A 24,417-nucleotide genomic window follows, 5' to 3' on the forward strand; every position below is an offset into this window, starting at 1 on the left:
TCCCCTCATTTGGCTACTATGTGCAATAGTTCACACACATAGCCCATGGATGGCTCATGACAACTGGCCTGCTTCTTGTTACTGGGGACACGGATCTCTGGACCTGCAGTTGAAGACTGGGCCTCTCCACAGACATTCCTCCTCATTTTCCAGAGTCCATCATGGGTCATTAAGTGATGTCTGTAGGCTGGAACACTGCCCAGCACCACCCCAGTCTTAGGGAGAGTAAAGCTGGTCTCTAGCATCAGGACTAACCACTCTTACCTTTAGCCTCTGAGCCAGATCAGTCCACCCATGTGGCTCACTCAGCTGTCTCAAGACAGGCTGCCAAAAGCATGTGGCATGTCTATGTGGGCTCCTTCAAGCCTTCCTTAAAAAGTAAATTAAAAAACATCAGGGCCACTTGCACTCCCTCTGCCAGCTTTGACTCTTTTGCAACGATGAAAGCTCCATGTTGTGGAAGCTGCAGTCAGTTGTGGACCTTACAAATAAGGGTATGGTAAGGAGGCCTGGGAAGCCTGGCTAAAATGGAAAAGCAAAGGGCACTGGTACCAGGCAGTAGGAAGATCCTGCACTATGAAAGAGTTACTGAAGATGGCAGAAGCTTGGTTGGCATTTGGGTTTGGGAGGCTGACATAATTTAGACAGAGACAGGAGCAGCTGAGCTAAGGACCTAGAACAGAAGGAAGCAATGTGTAAGAGAAATACTGAGAGTGAGGGTTGGCTGAATTTGCCCTAAAGGGGCATCTGAGTTCAATTACACAAGACTTGGTGCATCCTGGGCAGGAGTTCAGATGGTGAGCTATAGACATGAAAGTTTCAGTGGGCTTAGGCTGCAGTGTTGGAGTGTCATCCCTGGGATGTAGAACAATCCTCTCATTTAATAGCCCACGATGGAGGTGAAGGAGGAGCTCTGCAGGAAGGAGAGTGAGTCTGGATACTGCTGAGATGTAAGGAGGATAGGAAGTAAGCAGAGAGCTGTGTTGATAAAGCAAAAAGCAGGAGATGACTTTATATCTGCTCCTGATCACACAGGTAGGAGGAGAATGTTACCACAGCACACCTGGACAGACAAGCACATCCAGGCTGAGAGTGGAAAATAGCAGGACAGGCACGGGCATCATGCACAGTAGAAACTCTGGAAAATTCTGCAGGTTGGAAAGATGCTCAGCTTGAGGCAAAGTGACACTTAAAAAACCATGAAACATTAGCTTGTGGCAGGTGCAAGGTTTTATTTATTTGCTGTGCCCACTTGGCTAATGCTGACTGGAAGAAAGAAGCTCCACATCAGCATCTGGTACTGTTTCATCTGCAGACAGAGACAAACATCTGTCACAGGGCTCTGGGATTAGTGAGAGAGTGAACCATGGATGTTGGGGTCTGGAGCTTGCCTTTTCTGCACTTGCAACTGTATAGCATCTGCTGGATGACACACTAGATACTGGGAAGCCAAATTCCACTGGAAGACATGTTCATGCCAACAAGTACAAAAAGTACAAACTCAAGAGGGGAGAGAGACGTTGCCTGGGCAGATGTAAAAAGACTTAAGATGAGGAAGAAGACTGGATGAAGAAGGATGGTGTGGAGAAGGAGTTGTGGATAGCATTGCCAGTGTTGGGAAGGAGGAGAGGCAGAAGGGATGGGGTACCCAGGCAATGATGACATGCACATGTATGTCCAGCTCTGTCATGGTGAGATCCTCTGTCACTGCTCCTTTCAGAAGAATTCTTGATGACTCTGATGGTCTGTTGTATTCCCAGGAATTCCTTGATGACCTGAGATCCTGTCAGAGATAAGTATCAGGACAGGAAGCAAGTCCTAAAATCACTGAATGCATGTTGAGACTCCCCTGTGGGTCTCAGGAGGCCTGCTATTTCTGTATTCGGCTGACTCATCTGTACCCCTTTTTAACTTGGGTGTTGGACATCCCCTGCCATGACCCATTGCTGTCACATATCTGTCCCTGTCTCTCCTTCCACTGCTTGGCTGGTCTGTGTGGCAGTGAGGGTCTTGACCAGGTATTTAACACTCCTGTATAGGTGACCAAGGCGACTCAGGACTCCCAGCAGAATGTACAGCTTGGTGATGACACAGAGAAAGGAGCTGTAACCAAAGACAGTGATGAACCCCAGGGCCTCCCACAGGCAGAAACTGGTGAAAGCAGCTTCCTCATTCTTCTCAAACAGAATAGTGTAAAGAGGTAGAGGAGAAGGTAGGAGTGATTTTCCACACAGACCTCCAGCACCATGGTGACATTTCAGCTGCCTTGTATGACCCAGTTCCCTCAAAATGTATTTTTCCCTCAAATCATATTTTTCTTTTAATAAAAGAGAATTATTTTGAGAATTTATCTTTTAACAAAAGAGAACATTGTGGATGACAGCAAGTTAGGGAGACCTGACAGCTGCAAGGCACCACTACTGAATAAGAATGTGAGGTTCCTGAGTGCTCCCTGTGGAAGCAGCCCCATTCTGCCTGCCCTTAGGACCAGGGAAACAAAGCAGAATGACCAGGCCTAGCCAGGCACAGCATCCTCCACCAGCCATGAGACAGCCAGGGTGTAGTGCTAGATCTGGATCCTTCATTTAGGGACCATCTGAGGAGCTACTGGGCAGCTTAACAGGCCCATGACCTCAACTCCATGTTTTCAGAGAGTATCAGCAGTCAAGGCCACTGCTACTACCTGAGATTTTCTTTCCTATCCTGCGAGGATTTTTTTTCTCTCATGTCTTTCTTTTTCTTAATGTCTTAAAATTTAATTTATAAAAGCATTTTTATTACTAATTGTCATAGTAATTGGACATATGTTGGTGTTATCCTGAGATGTTAGAGCAGAAGAGTTCAACCAACATGTACAGGGTCAAAGGCTTCCCCTCTTTGCCTTGGTGAAGGGATTCATGTAGATGGAACTGTCCTCATAAGACTGGTGTTGATTAAAATGTCCTCACAGGATTGGGAGGAATTAAAGTGGCCTTACTGGATTGGCATAGATTAACATATCCTTATTGAATTTGTAAAGAAAAAGCATCTTTATAGGATTGGTATAGATTAATGTGGCCTTACAGGATTCATATTGATTAAACTTTCCTCAAAGGATTGTATAGATCAAAATGTCCTTACTACATTGGTATTGATGAAGCTGTCTTCACAGGGTGAGGATCACATAACTTTTTGCAGTAGCCTTTTGTTTGAAGTGGAATGAGCCCCGTCTGTAAAGGGCTGATTCCTAGCCCCTCACAATTCTTACTTTGAAATCCTAACCTAGTAGCTCATAATATTCTCATATTTGGAGACAGGGTTTTTTCAGTGATTATTAAATTTAATGAGGCTTTCTGGGTGGCTCTATTCTTGCAGTGTTAAAATAGTAGAAAACATTAAAAAGTGCATATTTTAATAGCCCACTGTGTCATTTTTTAAATTGTTTTTTATTTTTATTTTTGGGTACTGGGCATTGAACTCAGGAGTATGTGACCCCTGAGCCATATCTCCAGCCCTATTTTGTATTATACAGACAGGATCTCACTGAGTTGCTTCATGCCTTGCTTTTGCTAAGGCTGGTTTTGAACTTGAAATTCTTCTAATAGCTTCTGAGATGCTTAAGTTTAAATATATTACTTCTAACAAAGCCAGAATTTATTGAAAATACATCCCACGTTTTTTGTGGAACCGAACTCATGTACCACATTATTTTTTTTCTTTAATCTCTGCTTAGATTTTAAATTTTTTTTTTAGTTGCAGAAGGGCAAAATGCATTTATTTTATTTATTTATTTAAAGGTGGTGCTGAGGATCAAATACATTGCCTCACACATGCTAGGCAAGCATTCTACCACTGAGCTACCACAGCCACACATTTTTTTTTTTTTGGTGGAGAGTTTAATTAGCAAGAAGCCACACCTCCAGGACCCTCCCCCTAAGGCCTCCCCCTCCAGACTCTGCCTCTCCTCCAGATCCCACCCATATTCTATGGCCTTGCACATCTTCCTGAACCACCCTTGCTCCTCCTTCCTACCCTGCCTCTCCTCTAGATCTTACTCATGTTCCAGGGCCTGCCCCTCCCTCAGGTCCCACCCATATGCCAGGCCCTACCCCCTTGTGACCCATTCTCCCCCTTCTTCAGACCCTGCCTCTCCTCCAGACCTTTCCCTTCTTTCTGTCCTGCCCCTCCTCCAGACCTCACACTCCTCCTTTTTTTAAAATTTGTTGTTGTTGTTGTTGCACATGGACACAATGCCTTTATTTTGTTTATTTATTCTGATGTGGTATTGAGGTTTGAACCTAGTGCCTCAACATGCTAGGCAAGTGCTCTACCATGGAGCCATAACCCCAGCCCAACCCTCCTCCTCCTTAAGACCCTGCCTCTTCTCCAGACCCCACCCATCTTCCAGGCCCCCATCCTCCTCCTGACCTTCTCTTCTGCTCCTCCATACTCTTCCCCTGCTAATCTAGGATGAGCAGCTCCCTGGCTGCTGTGCTAATTGGCAGCATATTTGTAATGGTGCACAAATAACATCTGTTTTATAAACACTAACATCCTGTATTGGATGAATTATCTTGACTATATCAGAATTTGATATACCTTAAAATAAACTTAGAAAAGTCACCTTTCTCTCTCTCTCTTTTTTTCTCTATAGATCATAAACATTTGAAATAAAATCAGAACTTCTTAAAGGGCAGATGACAGTCAGCCTTGAGCCCTGATGATCCCAGGGTCCCATCCAGTAGGAGAAGTCTAAGTACCAGTTCATGTTTTGTATGCTAATTGATTCATTTATTTTTCTTATTTGGAGTTATTTTGCAATGTAATTCCCCATGGCCTCCAGGTCTCCAGTTCTGTGCAGTAGGTTTTTCCTATTCAATTTTTGATTAATATTCTTTCAGTTTTCTACGGAATTTTTAAAATTTTTTGTTGTCAGTGGATCTTTTTATTTTATTTATTAATTTTGTTTATTCATATGTGGTGCTGAGGACTGAACCCAGGGCCTAACACATGCCAGGCAAATGCTCTGCCTTTGCACCACAACTCTAGACCTCTATAGAATTTTTAATTCTGTGAACTTCTATTTTTTATAAGGAATATTTTAAAAATTACTTTTAGCTTACTTTGTTTTTGATTGAGAGAATTGGCTTGTTTGAGAGAATTGTCTTGTTTGGAAATGCTCATAATCAAATGATTTTAATTAATTTCCACTTATTAAGGTATCTTTGGAGATTAGATGTGCAGCTCAGTGGCAGAGCACTTGACTGGCATGTGAGGGTCCTTAGAGTCCATCCCAGCACCACACAGAGAGATGTCTTGACAGGACTCAAGCATGAGAGATATGGTTTAAAAAGATTATGTATTGGGGCTGGGGTGCTCAGCAGTAGAGAACTTGCCTAGCACATGCAAAGCCCTGGATTCGATCCTCAGCACCACATAAAAATAAGTGAATAAAACAAAGGTATTGTGTCCAACTACAACTAAAAATAAATATTTTTTTAAAAAAGATCATGTATTTACACATACTCACATACAAAACAGTGTCTCTTCCAAATCCATATGAAATTATTATAAGAAAATTTCAAATCAGTTTTGAAAGAGAAGAGGGATGATAATATTTTTAATATCAACTATTGATATTTCATGATATTTAAAACCACTATAGATGAAATTTCCTGAGGTGCAAATCATTACAAAATGTAAGAGACAAGTCAGTAGCTGCTTTTTTGTAATTCAGATACATTTACTACAAATAAGCTTTTATAAAAACAGATGTTTTCTTTTAAAATTTAGAAAGCATGTCAATATGTCCTGTTAAAGTTCTACATTTATCAGAAAGTTTTCTTATTCCTTGCATACAAAGAAACTGGCCTTCTAATGAGCATGATACTTTGTGTTGTCAGGAATTCTTGTGGGAGAACTCTTTAAGTGTTTTGCCTCTGTTCAAAATATTATTTAAAAGTGTATCAATTTGCTTTTGATTTCAGAAATTTGTCTTTCTTTTAAATTATGTATTCATTAGCATTTAGGGTTATTTCATGTGGGAAATACAATGATTACTTTTTATCCTAATGTTGGTGTTCCTATGTGTTTATCAGGTGGCTTTCAGAACACAGTTGAGTCTCTCTCTCAAATTTGTTGGATTCATTAGAAAAGTACACAAACTTTTGGTCATATTTAAATGGTTACAGTTGAATTATAAGAAGCAGAAATCAGACATGTTAGTATTGTGAGCTGAACAAAGTACAGGTTTACTTTAATCATTTTGAGGAAGTTGACATAATGGCTTCTGCCCTGTTCTGTACCTGCCATAGTTGTCTTTTATCAGATGTCTCACCTAGAGACATTTTTTTTTGGCACTGGGGATTAAACCCTGGACCTTGCATGTACTATGAAAGCCCTGAGCTGCATATGTCTTCAGTCCTCGTTACAATTTCATTTTGAGACAGGGTCTAGCTGAATTGCTAATGTTGGCCTCGAATTTGTGGTCCTTCTGCTTTATTCTCCCAAATAGCTGAGATGACAGGCATGTGTCAAAGTGCCTGGCTTGTCCTGGAGGATTTTGATGTCTACTTATTAACACATGTTTCCAATGTGTTAATAATTTCCTAAGATAGGTTATGTTCATTTTTCTTATCAACTGTCAATAAAGCCTTTTTGTTATTTGATGGTATGCTTCATGTGAACATGTTTTATGATGGGACACCACTCTTCATGGTGGTCTAGCTATGCATTACACTATAAGGAGAGTATTTTGATTCTGAAAGTCTCAAGTGTTTTAGACCCAACATGTTTTCTTAAGAGGAGTGATTATTCATTTTTTATTTGATTACACAAATAAGACACAAATTCTATATTTTCTTATTGTGGTTCTGGGGGTTTGTTATAGGGCCTCCTGCATGCTAGGAAACCTTTCTACCACCGAGCTACATCCCCAGCCCCATAGATCCTTTACTTGTCATTAGCTTCATGATGAGCTAGTGACAATAAAATTACTTAGAAGTTCAACTAGATTTAGACTCATGCAAGAGTTTGGGCATCCAGAGCTCCTTGTGATTTCTAAAAGAAAGAGTGTTTCCCCACAACACAGCAGCATCTAATATCATTCCTGGACTGAGTTGACACCTCTGCTTCTCTTGGCTTACCACTTCCTGTAGAGGTCTAGAAGGAGTTGGACATTCTTTGACTGTTTGTTCAGTGACAAATATTTGATTATATTGCTGCTAAAAGGTATGCATAGAAATAAAATAGATACAAAAATTATTTGGGATAAGTGATTCAGTCACAGTGAGTCAATTTGCCATTAGAACTTTTTTTTATACAGTCACTCACTTGAAAAAGTTAAACCATGATTTGAAATAAAATCTTTAAAATGTCATTTTTTCCCTCTAGTGATCAAGTTTTAAGAAGGCAAACCTAAAACATAGTGACAGAATAAAAATATAACAAGTTCACATATGTTTTACTTCAACTTGAAATATGTAAAAGTGGCACATACTTTGAATTTTTAAAATTTTTTAGTTGTAGTTAGACAAAATGCCTTTATTTTTTTTATCCATTTTTCTGTGGTGCTGAGGCTCAAACCTAGTGCCTCACATATGCTAGGTGAGTGCTCTACTGCTGAGCTACAACCTCAGCCCACATACTTTGAATTTTATATTAGTTTGAACTATTTGATTTTTGTGTTATAAATGTTCATAATAAAATACAGAACTAGCTAAGAGTGTCAGTTACCAGTAATTAAATGTATGAATAATTAAACAAGTAGGTGTTTGAGAAAATATAACCATATCCTAAGGTTTTACATTAGTTTAATCTTTTTTTTTGGGGGGGGGAGTTACTGGGGATTGAATCCAGGTGTGCTTAATCACTGAGCCACATCCCCAGCCCTTTGTTGTATTTAATTTAGAGGTAGGGTCTCACAGAGTTACTTAGGGCTTCACTAAGTTGCTGAGGCTGGCTTTGAACTTGAAATCCTCTTGCTTCAGCCCCTCAAGACACTGGGATTACAAGGATGTGCTACCATGCCAGGCTTAGATTTAGCTTTATACAGAAATTGAAAAGAAAGTGCAGAGATTTACAGGTAGCCTCAGCCTGGTTTATACCCTTATTATGACTTAGGTAAGCTGTTTCTAAAGTGTTAACATCTTAGACCATTCATCATGAAGAAGAAGTACTGGTATGTTAAAATTAACTGAAGTCACATATCTTTTGGATTCTTGGTACTGTGTCTTCCTGTTCTAGGATTCCATCTAGGATCCAACATGACATCCAGTCATAATGTCTCCATGAACTTCTCTTGGGATGACAGTTTCTATGAACTCCCTTGTTCTGATAACCATGACAGTATTTAGGAGGACTTGTCAGGTATTTTTTAGATTGTTCTCCATTGAATTTTTCAAGAAGCAAATTTTAAAAGCCACAAGAAAAAAGCAGCAGATCACATATAGGGGTATACCAATTAGTTTAAAGGCTGATCTTTCAACACAGTCCCTGAAAGCTAGAAGATCCTGGAACAATATATTTCCAATGCTAAAATATACTGTATTCTAACTAAGACTCTTGTATGCAGCAAGACTAAGGGTCAGATTTGATGTTTAAATAAAATTCTTCCATGATGAACAAAAGTTAAGAGAATCTGCAGGCAGAAAACCAGTGGTCAACATATCCTTGGCAAAATATATCATCAAGAGGAAATGGAAAAGAACAATGAAAACAACAGTGGAATGGAGTACACAATGGGAAAAAACAAATCAAAGTGGAAAAGCAAGTCAAATTAAATAACAAAGATAAACAAATATGACTTGAAATACAAACCATATCTCAATAGTAACCCTAAATATTAATGGCATAAACTCACCATTCAAAAGATACAGGCTAGTAGACTAGATTATTTTTAAAAAGATCCTACAATATGCTGTGTACAATAAAATCATTTGATAGGAAAAGAGATACACAGACTGAAGGTAAAAGGTTGGGAAAAATCATACACTCACACAGACCTCAGAAGCAAGCAGGGGTGTCCTTACTCATATCAAATAAAGTAGACTATTAGCCAAAGTTTATCAAAAGGGATAAAGAAGGACCCTACATATTGATCAAGGGAACCATACAGCAACAAGACATAACAATCTTGAATATATATGCCCCAAACCATGGTGCAGCTATGTTCATATAAAAAATTCTTCTCAAGTTCAAGAGTCAAATAGACCAAAGCATAATAATCATGGGTGATTTTAGCACACCTCTCTCACCACTGGGAAGTCCGTCCAATCAAATTTGAATAATGAAACCATAGAACTCAAAACCACAATTAATAAGTTAGACTTAGTTGACATATATAAAATATCAACCAATATCAAGCAGCACAATATCTCAGCAGCACATGGATCCTTCTAAAAAATAGACGCTATATTATGCCCAGGGCTACTCTTAACAAATACAAAGGAGTAGAGTTACTACCATGCATTTTATCCCATTGTAATGAAATAAAATTGGAAATCAATGATAAAATAAGGAAGAAAAATTCCTTCTTCATATGGAGAATGAACAATATGCTCCTAAATGAACAATGGGTTACAGAAGATATCAAGGAGGAAATTAAAAAATTCTTAGAGGTAAATGAGAACTCAGACACAACATATCAAAATCCCTAGGACATTATAAAAGCAGTACTAAGAAGAAAATTCATTGCTTGGAGTTTATTTCTTGAAATAAGAAAGAGCCAAGAAGTAAATGACTTTACACTACACTTCAAAGCCCTAGAAAAAGAAGAACAAACCATCTTCAAAAGCATGCAATAATTAAAATCAGAGCTGAAATCAGTGAAATAAAAACAAAAGAAACATTTGGAAAAATTGACAAAACTCAGAATTGGTTCTTTGAAAAAATACATAAGAATCACAGACCCGGGCTGGGGATGTGGCTCAAGCCGTAGCGTGCTTTTCTGTCCCCCTCTCTCTCTCACTCTCTCTTTAAAAAAAAAAAAAAGAATCACAGGCCCTTAGTCATGCTGACAAAGAGAAGAAGAGTGAGAACCCAAATTACTAGCATACATTTTGAATAAAATAAATATAAAAACAGACACTACAGAAAAACAGAAGATAATTAGAAAGTATATTGAAACCATAACTCTAATAAAATAGATGATAGTGAAGGCATCAGTAAATTCCTAAAGTCATATGCCCTGCCCAGATTGAGCCAGGAAGATGTACATTTGCTGCAGTCCAGCTGGGCAAATAACCGGGAGGTGACAAGCAACTTGAAGGTTGAAGCTGGAACTACTTTATTGCAAGTGAACTCAGCGGATCTGAGCGAGAACTCAAAGTAGTGGGCTCCTAAGGTAGCAGAACCGCTTCTCTGCAGAACAACAGAGGTATATATACCTAAATAATTACACACAGCTTGACTCAATTAACATCATCTAGATACAGCAGTTAGCCAATAAGGAATCCTCATCATCTTAATGGCTCGCTGGCATTGCTTAACAAACCACTCCTCCTGGCAAACTGCCAGGCGCCATCTTGACTTGATTTTCATCCCCAACATACATCACTTAAAGAGACCAATATCAAGTGAGGACCTAGAAGAAGTCATCAAAAGATCAGCAACCAAGAAAAGCCCAGGACCAAATGGATATAGAGCCAAGTTTTAAAAGACTTCTCAGGAAGAACTAATACCAATAATCTTCAATCTATTTCAGGAAACAGAAAAAGAAGGAGTACTTCCAACTTCATTCTATGAGGCCAATATCACCCTGATTCCCAAACCAGAAAAAGAAACCTCAAAGAAAGAATACCTCAGACCAGTATCTCTAATGAATATATATGCAAAAATCCTCAATTAAATTCTGGCAAATTTAATACAAAAACATATAAAAAATATCATGCACCATAATCAGGTGGGATTCATCCCAGGTATGCAAGGTTTGTTCAACATATGAAAATCAGTCAATATAATTCATCACATCAATAGGCTTCAAGATAAGAACCATATGACCATCTCAATAGATGCAGAAAAAGCATTTGACAAAATACAGCACTGCTTTATGTTCAAAACACTGGAAAAACTAGGGATAACAGGAACTCATGTCAACATCATAAAGGCTATCTCTGCGAAGCCTCAGGCCAAGATTATTCTAAATACAGAAAAAAGGAAGGCATTCCATCGAAAAATTGCAACAAGACAGGAATGCCCTGTTTCTCCACTTCTATTAAACATAGTTTTTGAAACACTGGCCAGAACAATTAGAGAGACAAAGTAAATCAAAGGGCTGTGTATAGGAAAAGAAGAATGTAAATTAGTACTATTTGCTGATCATACAATTCTATATCTAGAAGAACCAAAAAGTCCACCAGAAAACTTCTAAAACTAGTAAATGAGTTCAGCAAAGTAGCAGGATATAAAATCAACACCAATATATAAAAGGAATTTCTGCATATAAGCCTCTGAGACCAAAATGTGGGAAACTGCCCAGTTCACAATAACCTGAAAAAAATAAGACACTTGGAAATGAATTTAACAAAAGAGGTGACAGATCTATAAAACAAAAACTACAAAACCCTAATAATAGTCATAGAAGAAGACCTTAGAAGGTAGAAATGTCTACCTTGCTCTTTGCTAGGCAGAATTAATTTTATCAAATTGACCATACTACCAAAAACACTAAACAGACCAAATGCAGTTACGATCAAAATGAATGACAATCAATGGTATTCCTCTTAGAAAGTGTAAATCAGATGAGATTTTCAGGCAGAGAACTAAGATGTCAGAACAGAGGAGCTACTGTGTCTGGGGGCTCTGCACATGGACCTGAGAAAACAGTCAAAATGCTTCTCCGCCAGGTCCTGCCATGATGGAAAAACTACATTTCAGAGTGTGTGACAGGACACCATACAGTGAACCTTTCACAGATTCTACCAGAGTGGGAAGCACAACGCAGAACCCAGAGGCTTTGCTTGCCAGTAAGATTCCAGACACCAGCCCCAAACCCGCAATCTGAACAGACACGTGGACCACAATCTGCAGATCAACCTAGGATTCACCCCTTCCTGCTACTACAATTCCCTTTGAAGAGTGGGGTGTTGTGTGAAAAAATAAGTAACACATTTGCCAACACATGTTCTGGGAAACTGGGATCAGTGTTTGATGATACAACATCAGGATCCCTGCAGGCTGGTGTCTTTTAGGGGTTTGCATCCACACACAATAGAACAAGGGTATGGATGGAAAATGGAGAGCTACCTGGAGCTTAAGATACAGCACACTGAAGATGGGTTGTGGCTAGGTATTTTACCTCTACTAGTCTGGGAATTGTATTATTTCTTCTTCTTCTTCTTCTTCTTCTTCTTCTTCTTCTTCTTCTTCTTCTTCTTCTTCTTCATCTTCTTATCTCCACAGTTATCTGAAGCAGACACATTAACACCACATTGAAGAAGCAGCTCAACTATTTGTGTTGATTTGTGTTCCACAGCAAACATGAGGGCTGCTCTAAAATAAGAGAGATAACTTCAAACTTAGGCATTTTAATAAATTTAGTTTAAAAAGCCATTGTATTACATTTTACCAATGTGATATCTAGCTTTACATACACTAACGGACATATACATCTTGTAAGATCAAATCTTTATCTTTGTAAATCATTTGGAAGTCTAAAAGAAAAATAAACAAATGAAGAAAGAAATCACTTGTCCCCAAAGCAGAGTTACAAACTTAAAATCCTTCAATGAATAATAACTATGATGACGTAATTCATTTGGAGTTGGCAAAGATTTCAATGAATAAAGATCCATTTTCTTCCTAGGGTTATGTAATATATTGTAACTCACAGTCAGCTAAAGGTCAAGAAATAAAAAAGCTATTTGCAGGTGTAACATAATAACAATAGAAATGGTGATAATAATAGCCATTGTTGCTTCAGTCATTCACTCTGAGAAGCATTTGCCAGGCACTGAAATCAATGCTATGTGTATAATATTGCAGCCAGCCTTCAAGCATATGTTATTCTGTTTTTAATTAGAAATGTATAATATTTGTCAAGAGCAATTAACCCTCATATAGGAAAAATATAAAATCAATATTGTACAAATTAAGTAATTTAAAGCAAATAGTCAGACAAAAGACAAAATAATTAAATAATTTTCATTTATTTATGTTCAACACAGCATTTACAAAAGAAAACTATATCAGGAGAAGATAAAATATTACAGAAAGTTTAAAAGATTAATAGACCACTAGAAATGCTAACAAAGAGAAGAAGAGGGAGAACCCAAATTACTAGCTTATGGGATGAAAAAGGCAATATCACAACAGACACTTCAGAAATACAGAAGATACTTAGGAATTATTTTGAAACCCTATACTCTAATAAAATAGAAGATAGTGAAGGCATTGATAAATTATTTGAAGCATATGAACTGCCCAAATTGAGTCAGGATGATATAAACAACCTAAACAGACAAATATCAAGTGAGGAAATAGAAGCCATCAAAAGAATACCAACCAAGAAAAGCCCAGGACCAGATGGATACACGGCAGAGTTTTAAAAGAACTTTAAAGAAGAACTAATACCAATACTCTACAATCTATTTCAAGAGATAGAAAAAGAGGGAGTACTTCCCAATTCACTCTATGAGGCCAACATCACCCTGATTCCCAAACCAGATAAAGACACCTCAAAGAAAGAAAATTTCAGACCAATATCCCTAATGAATTTAGATCCAAAAATCCTCAATAAACTTCTGGCAAATTGGATACAAAAACATATCAAAAAGATCGTGCACCATGACCAAGTGGGATTCATCACTGGGATACAAGACTGGTTCAGTATACGAAAATCAATAAATGTAATTCACCACATCAATAGACTTAAAGATAAGAACCATATGATCAACAATAGATGCTGGGGCTGGGGATGTGGCTCAAGTGGTAGCGTGCTCGCCTGGCATGCGTGCGGCCCGGGTTCCATCCTTAGCACCACATACAGACAAAGATGATGTGTCTGCCAAATACTGAAAAATAAATATTAAAGTTCTCTCTCTCTCTCCCTCTTTCTCACTCTCTCTCACTCTTTCTTAAAAAAAAAAACAATAGATGCTGAAAAATCATTTGACAAAATACACCATCCCTTTATGTTCAAAACACTAGAAAAATTAGAGATAACAGGAAATTACCTCAAAATGAAAAGCTATATACACTAAGCCTCAGGCCAGCATCTTTCTCAATGGAGAAAAATTGAAGACATTCCCTTTACAATCTGGAACAAGACAGAGATGCCCTCTCTCACCACTTCTATTCAACATAGTTCTTGAAACACTAGCCAGAGCAATTAGACAGATGAAAGACATTAAAGGCATAAATATAGGAAAAGAAGAACTTAAATTAGCACTATTTGCCGATGACATGATCCTATACCTAGCAGACCCAAAAAATTCAACCAAGAAACTTCTAGAACTAGTAAATAAATTCAGGAATGTGCAGGATATAAAATCAACACCAATAAATCAAAGGCATTCCTGTATATCAGTGACAAATTCTCTGAAATGGAAATGAGGACAACTACTCCATTCACAATATCCTCAAAAAAAAAAAAAAACCTGAGAATCAACTTAACAAAAGAGGTGAAAGAGCTATAAACTGAAAACAATACCACCCTGAAGAAAGAAACAGAAGAAGACCTTAGAAGATGGAAGGATTTACCTTGCTCATGGATTGGTAGAATTAATATTATTAAGATGGCCATATTACCAAAAGCACTTTACAGATTCAATGCAATTCCCATCAAAATCCCAATGACATCCTTGCAGAAATGGAAAAAGCAATCATGAAATTCATCTGGAAGAACAAGAGACCCAGAATAGCTAAAGTAATTCTAAGCAGGAAGAGTGAAATTGATGGTATCACGATTCCAGATTTTAAACTATACTATAGAGCAATAGTAACAAAAACTGCATGGTACTGGAACCAAAACAGGCTGGTAGACCAAGGGTACAAAATAGAGGACACAGAGACAAATCCACAAAATTACAACTACCTTATATTAGACAAAGGTGCTAAAACCATGCAATGGAGAAAGAATAGCATCTTCAACAATGGTGCTGGGAGAACTGGAAATCCATATGCAACAAAATGAAATTGAATCCCTTTCTCTCACCATGCACAAAAGTCAACTCAAAATGGATCAAGGTGCTAGGAATCAGACCAGAGACTCTGCATGTAAAAGAAGATAAAGTTGGCCCTAATCTTCATCACGTGGGGGCAGGCCCCAAATTTCTTAATAAGACACCTATAGCACAAGAATTAAAACCAAGAATCAACAAATGGGACAAATTCAAACTAAAAAGGATTTTTTTCTCAGCAAGAGAAACAATATCTGAGGTGAATAGGGAGCCTACATCCTGGAAACAAATTTTTACCCCTCAAACATCAGATAGAGCACAATCTCTAGAGTACACAAAGAACTCAAAAAGTTAAACAACAACAACAAAATAACCCAATCAACAAATGGGCCAAGGACTTGAACAGAACTTCTCAGAAGAGGATATACAATCAATCAACAAATATATGAAAAAATGCTCACCATCTCTAGCAATCAGAGAAATTCCAATTAAAACTATTCTAAGATACCATCTCAATCCAATAAGAATGGCAGCCATTATGAAGTCAAACAACAATAAGTGCTGGCGAGGTTGCAGGGAAAAAAGTACACTCATAATTTGCTGGTGGGACTGAAAATTGGTGCAGCCAATTTGGAAAGCAGTATGGAGATTCCTTAGAAAGCTGGGAATGGAACCACCATTTGACCCAGCTATTCCCCTTCTCGGGCTAGAGCAAAAAGACCTAAAAAGAGCATACTACAGGACACAGCCACATCAATGTTTATAGCAGCACAATTCACAATAGCTAGAATGTGGAACCAACCTAGATTCCCTTCAACAGACGAATGGATTAAAAAATATGGCATTTATACACAATGGAATATTACTCAGCACTAAAAAATAACAAGATCATGGCATTTGCAGGCAAATGGATGGCATTAGAGCAGACTATGCTAAGTGAAGTGAGCCAATCCCTAAAAAAAATGCCAAATGTCTTCTCTGATAAAAGGGGGGTGACTCAAAATGGGATAGGGAGAAAGAGCATGAGAAGAAGACTACCACTAAATAGGGAAGAAAGTTGGGAGGAAAAAAGAGGGAGAAGTAAAGCTACACAGAAGATGGAAGGAGAAGTACATTGTTATACAGAATACATATATGATGTTCTAATGAGAAAAAGAAAAAAAGTGTGTCACATTAGATTAGAGACAGAAAGGATGGGAGAGGAGGGGAGGAGTAAGGAGGATAGGAAGGGCAGCAGAATAGAATAGACAATATGATTGATGTATGTACAATCCATGTATGTATTATATGTAAAAATACATTCTGCTGTCATGTGTGACTAAAAAAAATTAAAAATAAAGTAAAAAAAAGACAGTACAATGAACAAAAATAACAGTTATTATTTTACCAGTTGTTTAATTTTTATGGTTGCTTGCTCTATAAAAAAATAAAATTTAATATAAACAATGTTATGGGTAAACTGAAAAAAAAAGAAAAATAAGTCATTAACACAGCTTTAAAAAAAGAAAGAAAAAAAGAAAGAAAAAAAGAATGGAAGAAAGAAAGAAAGTAGTGTATCATGAGAGTTTTCTCCTTTAGAAATAATTCAAATGACCTTCCTAAAAAGAGTCAGCAGGTCTGGGGATATAGCTGAGTGGTAGTGGGCTGGCCTAGCATGCAGAAGGCCTTGGACTGTAAAGCCCAATACTGCAAGAAAAGAAAAGGTAGGGAAGAGAGAAAAAAGAAGGTAAAGAGGGAGGAAGGGAGGAAGTAAAGAAGAAAGAAAAAAGGAAAAAAGGAAGAAAGGGAGGAAGAAAGGAAGAAAGGAAGAAAAAAGGGAGAGAACAAAAGCAGGGAAAGCAATGGGTTATTACAGCAAAAGGGAAAGCAGTACAAATATAAATACATGACATAAAATCTGTTGAGACAGTTTAGAAAGCTTTAGAATTTGCATGACATCAAACTGAGTGGTATTATGATGTATAGAAACTTAAGAAGCTCCACCTTGGCCTGGCCTAAACCAAACTCAGGGGTGGGAGGCATAGAGAGGACTCCTGTCTGGCTGGAGTAGAAGGGACCTGAACCCCGGGCACTTCAGGATGCACTGGTTAGGGAAGGAAAGGGCCAAGACTACCCTGATGGGCACTTGAGCACCACAAGTCTCCTGGGAGTCCTTCACTCCAGCTCCCCACCATCACAACCCCCCCTTGCAGGGGTTTTCAGTGGTCTGTTCCGTTGCCTGGTGCAGGTTTGAGTTCCTCACCAAACACCGGAGTGTTCACAGCCTATATTGGCCTGCCTGGGCAGGCTGTGGTTGTGGTGGCAAGAGCCAAAGCCAACTTAGCTTGATGGAGGCACCAAGGACTGCCCTACAGCCACATTAGCGGGTGGTCCTGGAAGAAGTAGGCAGGGTTGTGGCAGCATTGTCTGAAGACATGAAGCCAGGCCCAAGTCCTTATGGTGTTCCTTGGGAGTTGGTGATGTGTAGAGCTATTGGATGTTTTGCTCTTCTCTTGTTTTTGTGGAGAAGTTTTCAGTGTGTTAGAAGCAGGCTGTATGTGGGAAGAGAAAAACAGCTGGCTTTAAAACTTTCTAGACTAATTGAAGAGAAATGTGAACTACTTGAAAAAGTTAGCCTTGTTCAAAAAGAGCTTGAAGGCTTAGAGTCAACTTTAAAGGGCAGCAGTTCTGAGAAGGGTCCAAGAGACGTCCCCAATTTGGAGGCAACCCATGAAAAGCTGCATAGGTCCAAACCTAGCCATGGGGATGAAAGACTTTTTCTAGACAAAGAGCTAGAAGAACAAAAGGCTAGACATTGTAAACAGGATGAAATCATGGCAGATATATCGAGAAGGATAAAATCCCTTGAAGGTGAATCTGAATCAATCAGATCAGAAATAGCTGAAACTAAAACAAACTTGAGACTGCTTCAAATAAGTGAGGAAGGACTTCAGCTGGCAATGAAGGAAGCCTTGGATGAATGTTCCCAGCTTCAGCAAAGTCAGAAACCGATCTTACAAGGAGATGCTGAAGCATGGAGGGAACAAGGACGTGTCCAATGTGAAGAGAGCACCACATTGGAAGACTCTCAATTCCATTCAAAACAAGTTCAAACTGATAAAGACAATCACGTGGAGTCTCTGACTGAAGGCTTGCTGAAGATGAAAGATAGGTCTTCTCCAACCAAGGGAGCCCAAACAGACATTGGGAACTTGGAATGTGGAGTGACGAGTGAATCAGGAATTGGTGCTCACTTGGATGATGAGCCCAAAGGAGCTTTGAAGAAACTGGTTGATGGTGCTAAGCTAAAGTCCTCCTTAGAAACCTTAGAAGGAGAAAGAGTTCAAACTTGTGCTTTCTTATCTGAAGTAGAGAAAACAAAGGAAGACCTTAGAGAACAGATTAGAAGTCTGAAGACTGAACAGGCCACCTTGCTGTCAGAAAATACATGGCTTGAAGGTGAGAATGAGAACCTTCAGCAGAAATTTAAAGACATGATGGAATGCTATCAAGAAAATATGATGAAACTCCATGGGAAACTCAGAGTAGAGGAAAATTACCGGGTGGAGCAAGAGGAGAAACTTTCCAAGGTCAAAGAAGAGATGGGCTATACAAGAGAAGAGCTGGAGACCTACAGAAAGCGAGCCAAATATCTTAAAGAAGAATTGGAGAGAACCATTCAGTCCTGTCAGGGGAAGATTATTTACTCTGAGAAAAAAGCACATGAGAGTGAGTTGGCGGCTTGGATTGCTGAAAGAAACCTCCATTATTTCATGAAACAAAACGCTCGCAATAGACAAAAGTTAACTGAAAGGGAGCTTCAATTGGAACTCGTAGAGGAAGATCCCTGTGCACTTGGTGTTTCAAATGCAGCATTGGGCAGAAAGCATTCCCCCAATGGTCCCTCACCATTGGGTCCTCCTTGGCAAGGTGGATGTTATTCAAAGTATGCTAGACCATGGCGACCAGCAGAACTCAGATGTTCTAATCTGCCTTCTTTGCATAAAGAGGATGGGCCTATGTCTTCAGAAATTCAGTCCAGTAGAAAGGAGACCAAAATCAATCTTGATGATTCCAATGTGCTCGATTCGCCTCTCCCTGCTGAAAACCAAGCAACTGGCTCCGGCTCATTGTTGGCACCTTTCCCTCCAGTCAGAGGTGAATTATTTCCTGTGGACCCAAGGAGTCAGTTCATAAGAAGAGGACCATTTTTCCCTCTGCCTCCTCCAGGAAACAGGTATGGGGCACCTGGAGATTATTTTCCACCGGGCCCACCACCCCCTCCATTTTTTCCAATGCCAGATGTCTATGAATGGAGGTATTTTCCTCATGACCTTCCCCCAAGAGCTGGATTTCCTCCCCCCACCCCCGCATTCTGAAAGTAGAAGTGAGTGCCCTTCAGGCTTCTTTACACCTTCAAGTGAGTCTGCTACTGAACATCAACAAGAAACCTGATGTTTCTGATCTCTCTTCAAAAGTAATTTGACTTACCTCTCATTTTTAGTTTTTAAGTAATTGCTTTTACTTAAGTAAGTGATTATACTTTTGCTCTGATTGAAGCTAAATTAAACTATATTTCTTAGGATAGTATTTTGGAAATAAAGATGGTTTAAATATGATACTATGAGTAAATTCTTTTTATTCTATTTTACTCTAATGATTACAGCATTGAATTTGATTAATCCACTATTCTATAAACAACAATGGGAGTTTCAGGTATGTCATCCAGCCTCTGGGGATATTTGAAATGCCCAACAAAGTCAGTCCCTTTATACAAAGAAGTGTATTTACTATGATTGTAGCAAATGTGAAAGGAACTTTATGCTTAATGAAAGATTTTCATTGATTTTCAGTCTTGTGGGGCATGTCAACTAGTTTTCCCATAAAACAATAACTAGAGCATACTAAGAGTAAACCAGAAAACACTACTAAACATGTCATGGAAGTAGAAGATCTCAAATACAAAGAAAGTTGCAGTTCTCAGGAAACATTTTGGAATTGGAAACCACAATTTAAACTCACTCTGTTCCCATTTTCCCTGAGTCATCTTGATGACTTCTTCTTCTTCTTCCTCCCTCCTCCTCCTCCTCCACCTCCTCCTCCTCCTCCACATCCTCCCTTTCTTCTTCTTCTTCTTCTTCTTCTTCTTCTTCTTCTTCTTCTTCTTCTTCTTCTTCTTCTTCTTCTTCTTCTTCTTCTTCCTCTTCTTCTTCTTCTTCTTCTTCTTTCTATTTTTCTTTGTTTTCTTCATCTTTGAGTTCTTTTTCTATCTTTAATTAATTAATCACTCAATCAATCAATTAATTTTTATGTGGTTCTGAGGATCTTACTCAGTACTTTGCATGTGCTAAGTGAGTGCTGTTCCACTGACCCACAACCCCAATTCCTGTCTTTTATATTTTATGCCCATTTGCATGAAATTTAGAATTGCTTTCTGCTGTGGTTCACTGATAAAGGTTTACCTAGTCTTTGGTTTTGGGGAGATATTTGTAAAATACACATGTATTATTGGGACACTGAAATAAGAATCAGACACATAATTCTCAGCTTTTGGTATTCTTAGATTTGATACTCATAAAATGACTCTGATAAACTACTTTAAGTTTTTTGAACTGCTCACTTTCAACTTCTATATCATTGCCAACAAGTGACAATTGGCCAACCTGCACCAATACACAGAGAACACTTTTAATAAGTTTTCCCCAATAGAGACCAAGAACTAACATGTATTAGAAATACCCTAACTATAGTTAAAGCTTTATTCAAATGTTAAATATGCTCTCTAAATGTGTGTGTGCATGTGTTTAAAGTATACATTTAAACCTAAAATGAATGCAGTAGGTCACACATTTTGACATTGTGTTATTATTGGTCTAGCTTGTTCCTTAGTTATTTTAAAATGCTTTTGTAAAGTATTAGCATTGACATGGAACCTTTCATGAAAATTTGTAGATTCTTCTAGTGTAGAGAAAAAATATATGTCATGTGTAGTTTTATCTGCTAAATCATTGCCCAAACTAAGGGCTCCAGGGAATCTTGTATGTGCTCTGATATCAGCAAGCATATGCTATTTTCTTGTCCATCTCCATTAACTTGTCACCTCTGTTAATTTATGCTTTTGACAAAACATCTTTTAAAAATCAGATATAGCTAGTTATTTTTTTTTCTAAATATAGTCTAAATTTTTACTTCATAAAAAGTGCTTAAGGGCTGTCATTGCGGCTCAGTGGTAGAGCGCCTAGCACGGGGGAACAGATTCGATCCTCAGCACCACATAAAAAATAAATAAACGCGTTGTGTTGTGTCCATCCATACCTAAAAAAATAAAGATTCTAAAAATGTGCTTTTCACCTATAACAGATATAATAACATTTAGCATAAATAGGAATATAAAAAATAATCCGAAAATAATTCTGAAATATCCTCACTTTTTCAGTGCTTTCCAGGGAATCAATTCTTTTGAACTGAAAACATAAATACACTTCCTCAGCAGCTGAAAGCCTTTCAAAGAACCAGATAGATATCACTGTGTATCTGAATCTCACATAAAACAAAACCAAGTTAAAAATGGCAACTCACCAGACTTAAAATTTACCTAAAGCAGTAAAAAATTCCTGCATCTTTCCTTCTGTAAAATGGATAATAAACTGAACAGTGCAGTTTTATATATATTACTCAAAAGATTTTCTTACACCAATTTTGTTTTTTAAAAAGTTGGGGCTTTCCTTCACTCTTTCCTCCACCAAAATAAAAGAATTCTGACTACTACTTTAAAAGAATGTTTTGTTATATCTTATAAAATTTGTTTTTAAAGCTACACTTTATGAACTTATCAAGATTTTGGAAAATTTTTTAAAATCTCAGATAGTCTTCTCAATACATTTTAGTATATTTTTATTTAACATACATTTCTAAAACAGTAACATATAGAATATTTTCCATCCTCTGCAGATAAATAAGTGCTCAAAGTATAATCTGCAAGAATTTGAATTTGGTTAAAAGATGCAATATCAAACTTATTAATATTGACATACAACTAACTACAGTATAAAATTCTTGATTGAAAGACTCATTTTCTGACCAATATGTTAACTCTGAATATTTCAAATTTTTCAAAAATACTATAGAAGACAATTCCATATATAATACACCACCAACATCAATCATCAGATTTGAAGCCATTACACAAAATAAATCAGGATTTGAAAAAATCCCATGTTAAACATTAAAGTTTTCTAATCTCTTATCTATACTTTATGCTTTCTCACAAGGTATATAGTAATTATATATATATATATATATATATATATATATATATATAGTAATTATATTCGAATTAAGCACTTTAAGTAAACATAAACTATAGGAAAGGAAATCAATGGTAAAATGCGGGCATGCCAATCTCTTCCAATGTTAGCAAGCATGAGGATTTTCTAATTTTGTAGGCAGACTGCCTTGTCAGGTTCAACCCCAACCCAGCCCCAAATTTACAGAACAATCTTATTTGTTCTCTCTGAAGTTTCTTCTTTCAACTTCTCCAGCAAAAACATTTCCTATTTCCTAGTAGTGCATAAAATATTTTCCTCCTTTAGCAAGGAGCTAAACCAAGAAACCACTACTGCCACTCGCTTGACTGAGCATCAGGTAATGAGTGCAGTCCTTACCTGGCAGCTGAGCTCAAGGTGGCATTCGCACACAGGTCTTTTGTGCCTCGTCAAAACGCTGGGGTCGTGTGGTCCACCATCTCTTGGTCATGTTCATGTAGCCACTATCCTTAGGTTCTGTAGTCCCTGCTTGGTGCCACATCTGCGTTCATCATCTGTCTTCACAGAGGCGATGCTGCCACCTCCTTCAGCTTGTGTCCCATAGAAGGCATCTCTGAGCTCTGGTGGCAGCAGCTCCTGCATTCCAGCTGCAACAGCATTGGGTCCTGCACCCCAACATCTCCACTACTCTGTTGGCAGCCTTGAGGGATTCTGAATTCTTGATGCTACCAACAAGGTGATGTTGGGTTCCGCACTCTGGTGGCAGCCTCATTGGCTCCCTCACTCTGGCAGCAGGATTGCCTCCTGCACTCCAGCAAATTCAAGGCAGCGGTGGCTCCTCCAGCTAGGGGTACCTTTGGCTCCAGCAGCTCTTGTGCTCCAGCTGCAGCTTTGTCTCTTGCGCTTTGGCCACTACTTCTGGGAGGCAGTTGTGGCTCCTGTGGCTCCTCCTTTTCTGTGGTCTGTTGGCAGTGGCAGCTGGCCTGGAGGACTTGCTATTGGACAAGCATCTTTTCACTTGTTTTTTGTTATTGTTGTTCTTGACTTTACAAAAGGAATTTAGAGGAATGGGAAAGAGCATATACAGCAAGTATTCAGGGTACAAAGGGAACGTTTCATTTTTATCTCTAACCTATCCTTTTCTTTCCTCCAGAAATAACTTTAACTTCTACCATGCTTGGTTAACTCCTGATTATTCAGAGCAATCTAAAGTAAAAGAACCAAAAATAATATGTGTGCACACGCCTGTGTGTAGGAAACTTCTTAGTGACAATTCCTGATTTGTCCTGTGGGAGATTTTAATAAGCATGCTTTTAAAAGAAAGAAACAATGGAAGTTTGAAGAAAGATGGAGTATTTCCAAGTTCAAATAAATTTGTAAAATTCTGGGTTAAATAAAATATCCATATATACTGTGATTGTTCCCACCGTTTCTAAAAGTAACTGACTACTAAGCCCTTTAATCATTGACTAACCAGTAATATTTTTAAAAACTATAGAACTTTACAAAAATATTGTATGAGAAACCAGTTAGTTATAGTTTCTCCTCCATTTTCATGCTGAAAGCAGTTCATTCAGTTGAACATATGTGGAGATTCAGAAACATGCACAGGGCCACATAAATTTGCCACTGTTCAAATCTAAAAGAATAAAATCAGCAGATTGCCTTAAAATTCTGTCTTTACTATGTTAATAAAACTGGCTTCATTTCTGTACAACTTTTTGATTTTCTCTTTGGCTGTGCAATGAAAGAAAAAAATTGACCCTAAATATGCTAGTGTATTTGCCTTTTAAAATTAAATACATCTAAAAGATATCTGTAAATTCTATAATTTTTTCCACAAAAGTAAGGACTGGGATTAAAATAATCTGTGATATTAGTAGAATAATTACTTTACTCTAAAATTTTTTTTAAGAGGTTAACAAAAACATGCTGTGAAATTTATCTATAGTACCTACAGAAACCTAGATATGATCAAATAATAGTGAAATTGGAAATACCTTCTTACATGTTAGAATTCAAGTCAAGATATCACTCAGCAATGAATACCATTCAACTTTTCATTGAGATTGGATGAA

At 38.0% G+C, this 24,417-nt stretch overlaps 1 protein-coding gene across 1 annotated transcript; it reads left to right on the top strand.

Moving 5' to 3' along the window:
• The first annotated feature begins 451 nt into the window (after nt 1–451).
• LOC144375700 (melanoma inhibitory activity protein 2-like) lies at nt 452–23,044 on the top strand. The gene is made up of 4 exons (XM_078041146.1): nt 452–499; nt 2,040–2,200; nt 17,605–19,311; nt 22,906–23,044. Exons 1-4 carry the CDS (start codon nt 452–454, stop codon nt 23,042–23,044), a joined length of 2,055 nt encoding a protein of 684 aa, XP_077897272.1.
• The last annotated feature ends 1,373 nt before the right edge of the window (nt 23,045–24,417 follow it).

Source organism: Ictidomys tridecemlineatus, chromosome 3 (genome assembly GCF_052094955.1).
Source record: "Ictidomys tridecemlineatus isolate mIctTri1 chromosome 3, mIctTri1.hap1, whole genome shotgun sequence".
Lineage (NCBI taxonomy): Eukaryota > Metazoa > Chordata > Mammalia > Rodentia > Sciuridae > Ictidomys > Ictidomys tridecemlineatus.

Excerpts from the sequence above, each read along its gene's own strand:
- LOC144375700 (XM_078041146.1), top strand. The coding sequence starts at position 452 with ATGTTGTGGAAGCTGCAGTCAGTTGTGGACCTTACAAATAAGGGTATG. Across the intron at positions 500-2,039 it reads ACCTTACAAATAAGGGTATG|GTGACCAAGGCGACTCAGGA; the intron begins GTAAGGAGGCCT and ends ACTCCTGTATAG. Across the intron at positions 19,312-22,905 it reads CTGCCTCCTCCAGGAAACAG|AGGCGATGCTGCCACCTCCT; the intron begins GTATGGGGCACC and ends CTGTCTTCACAG.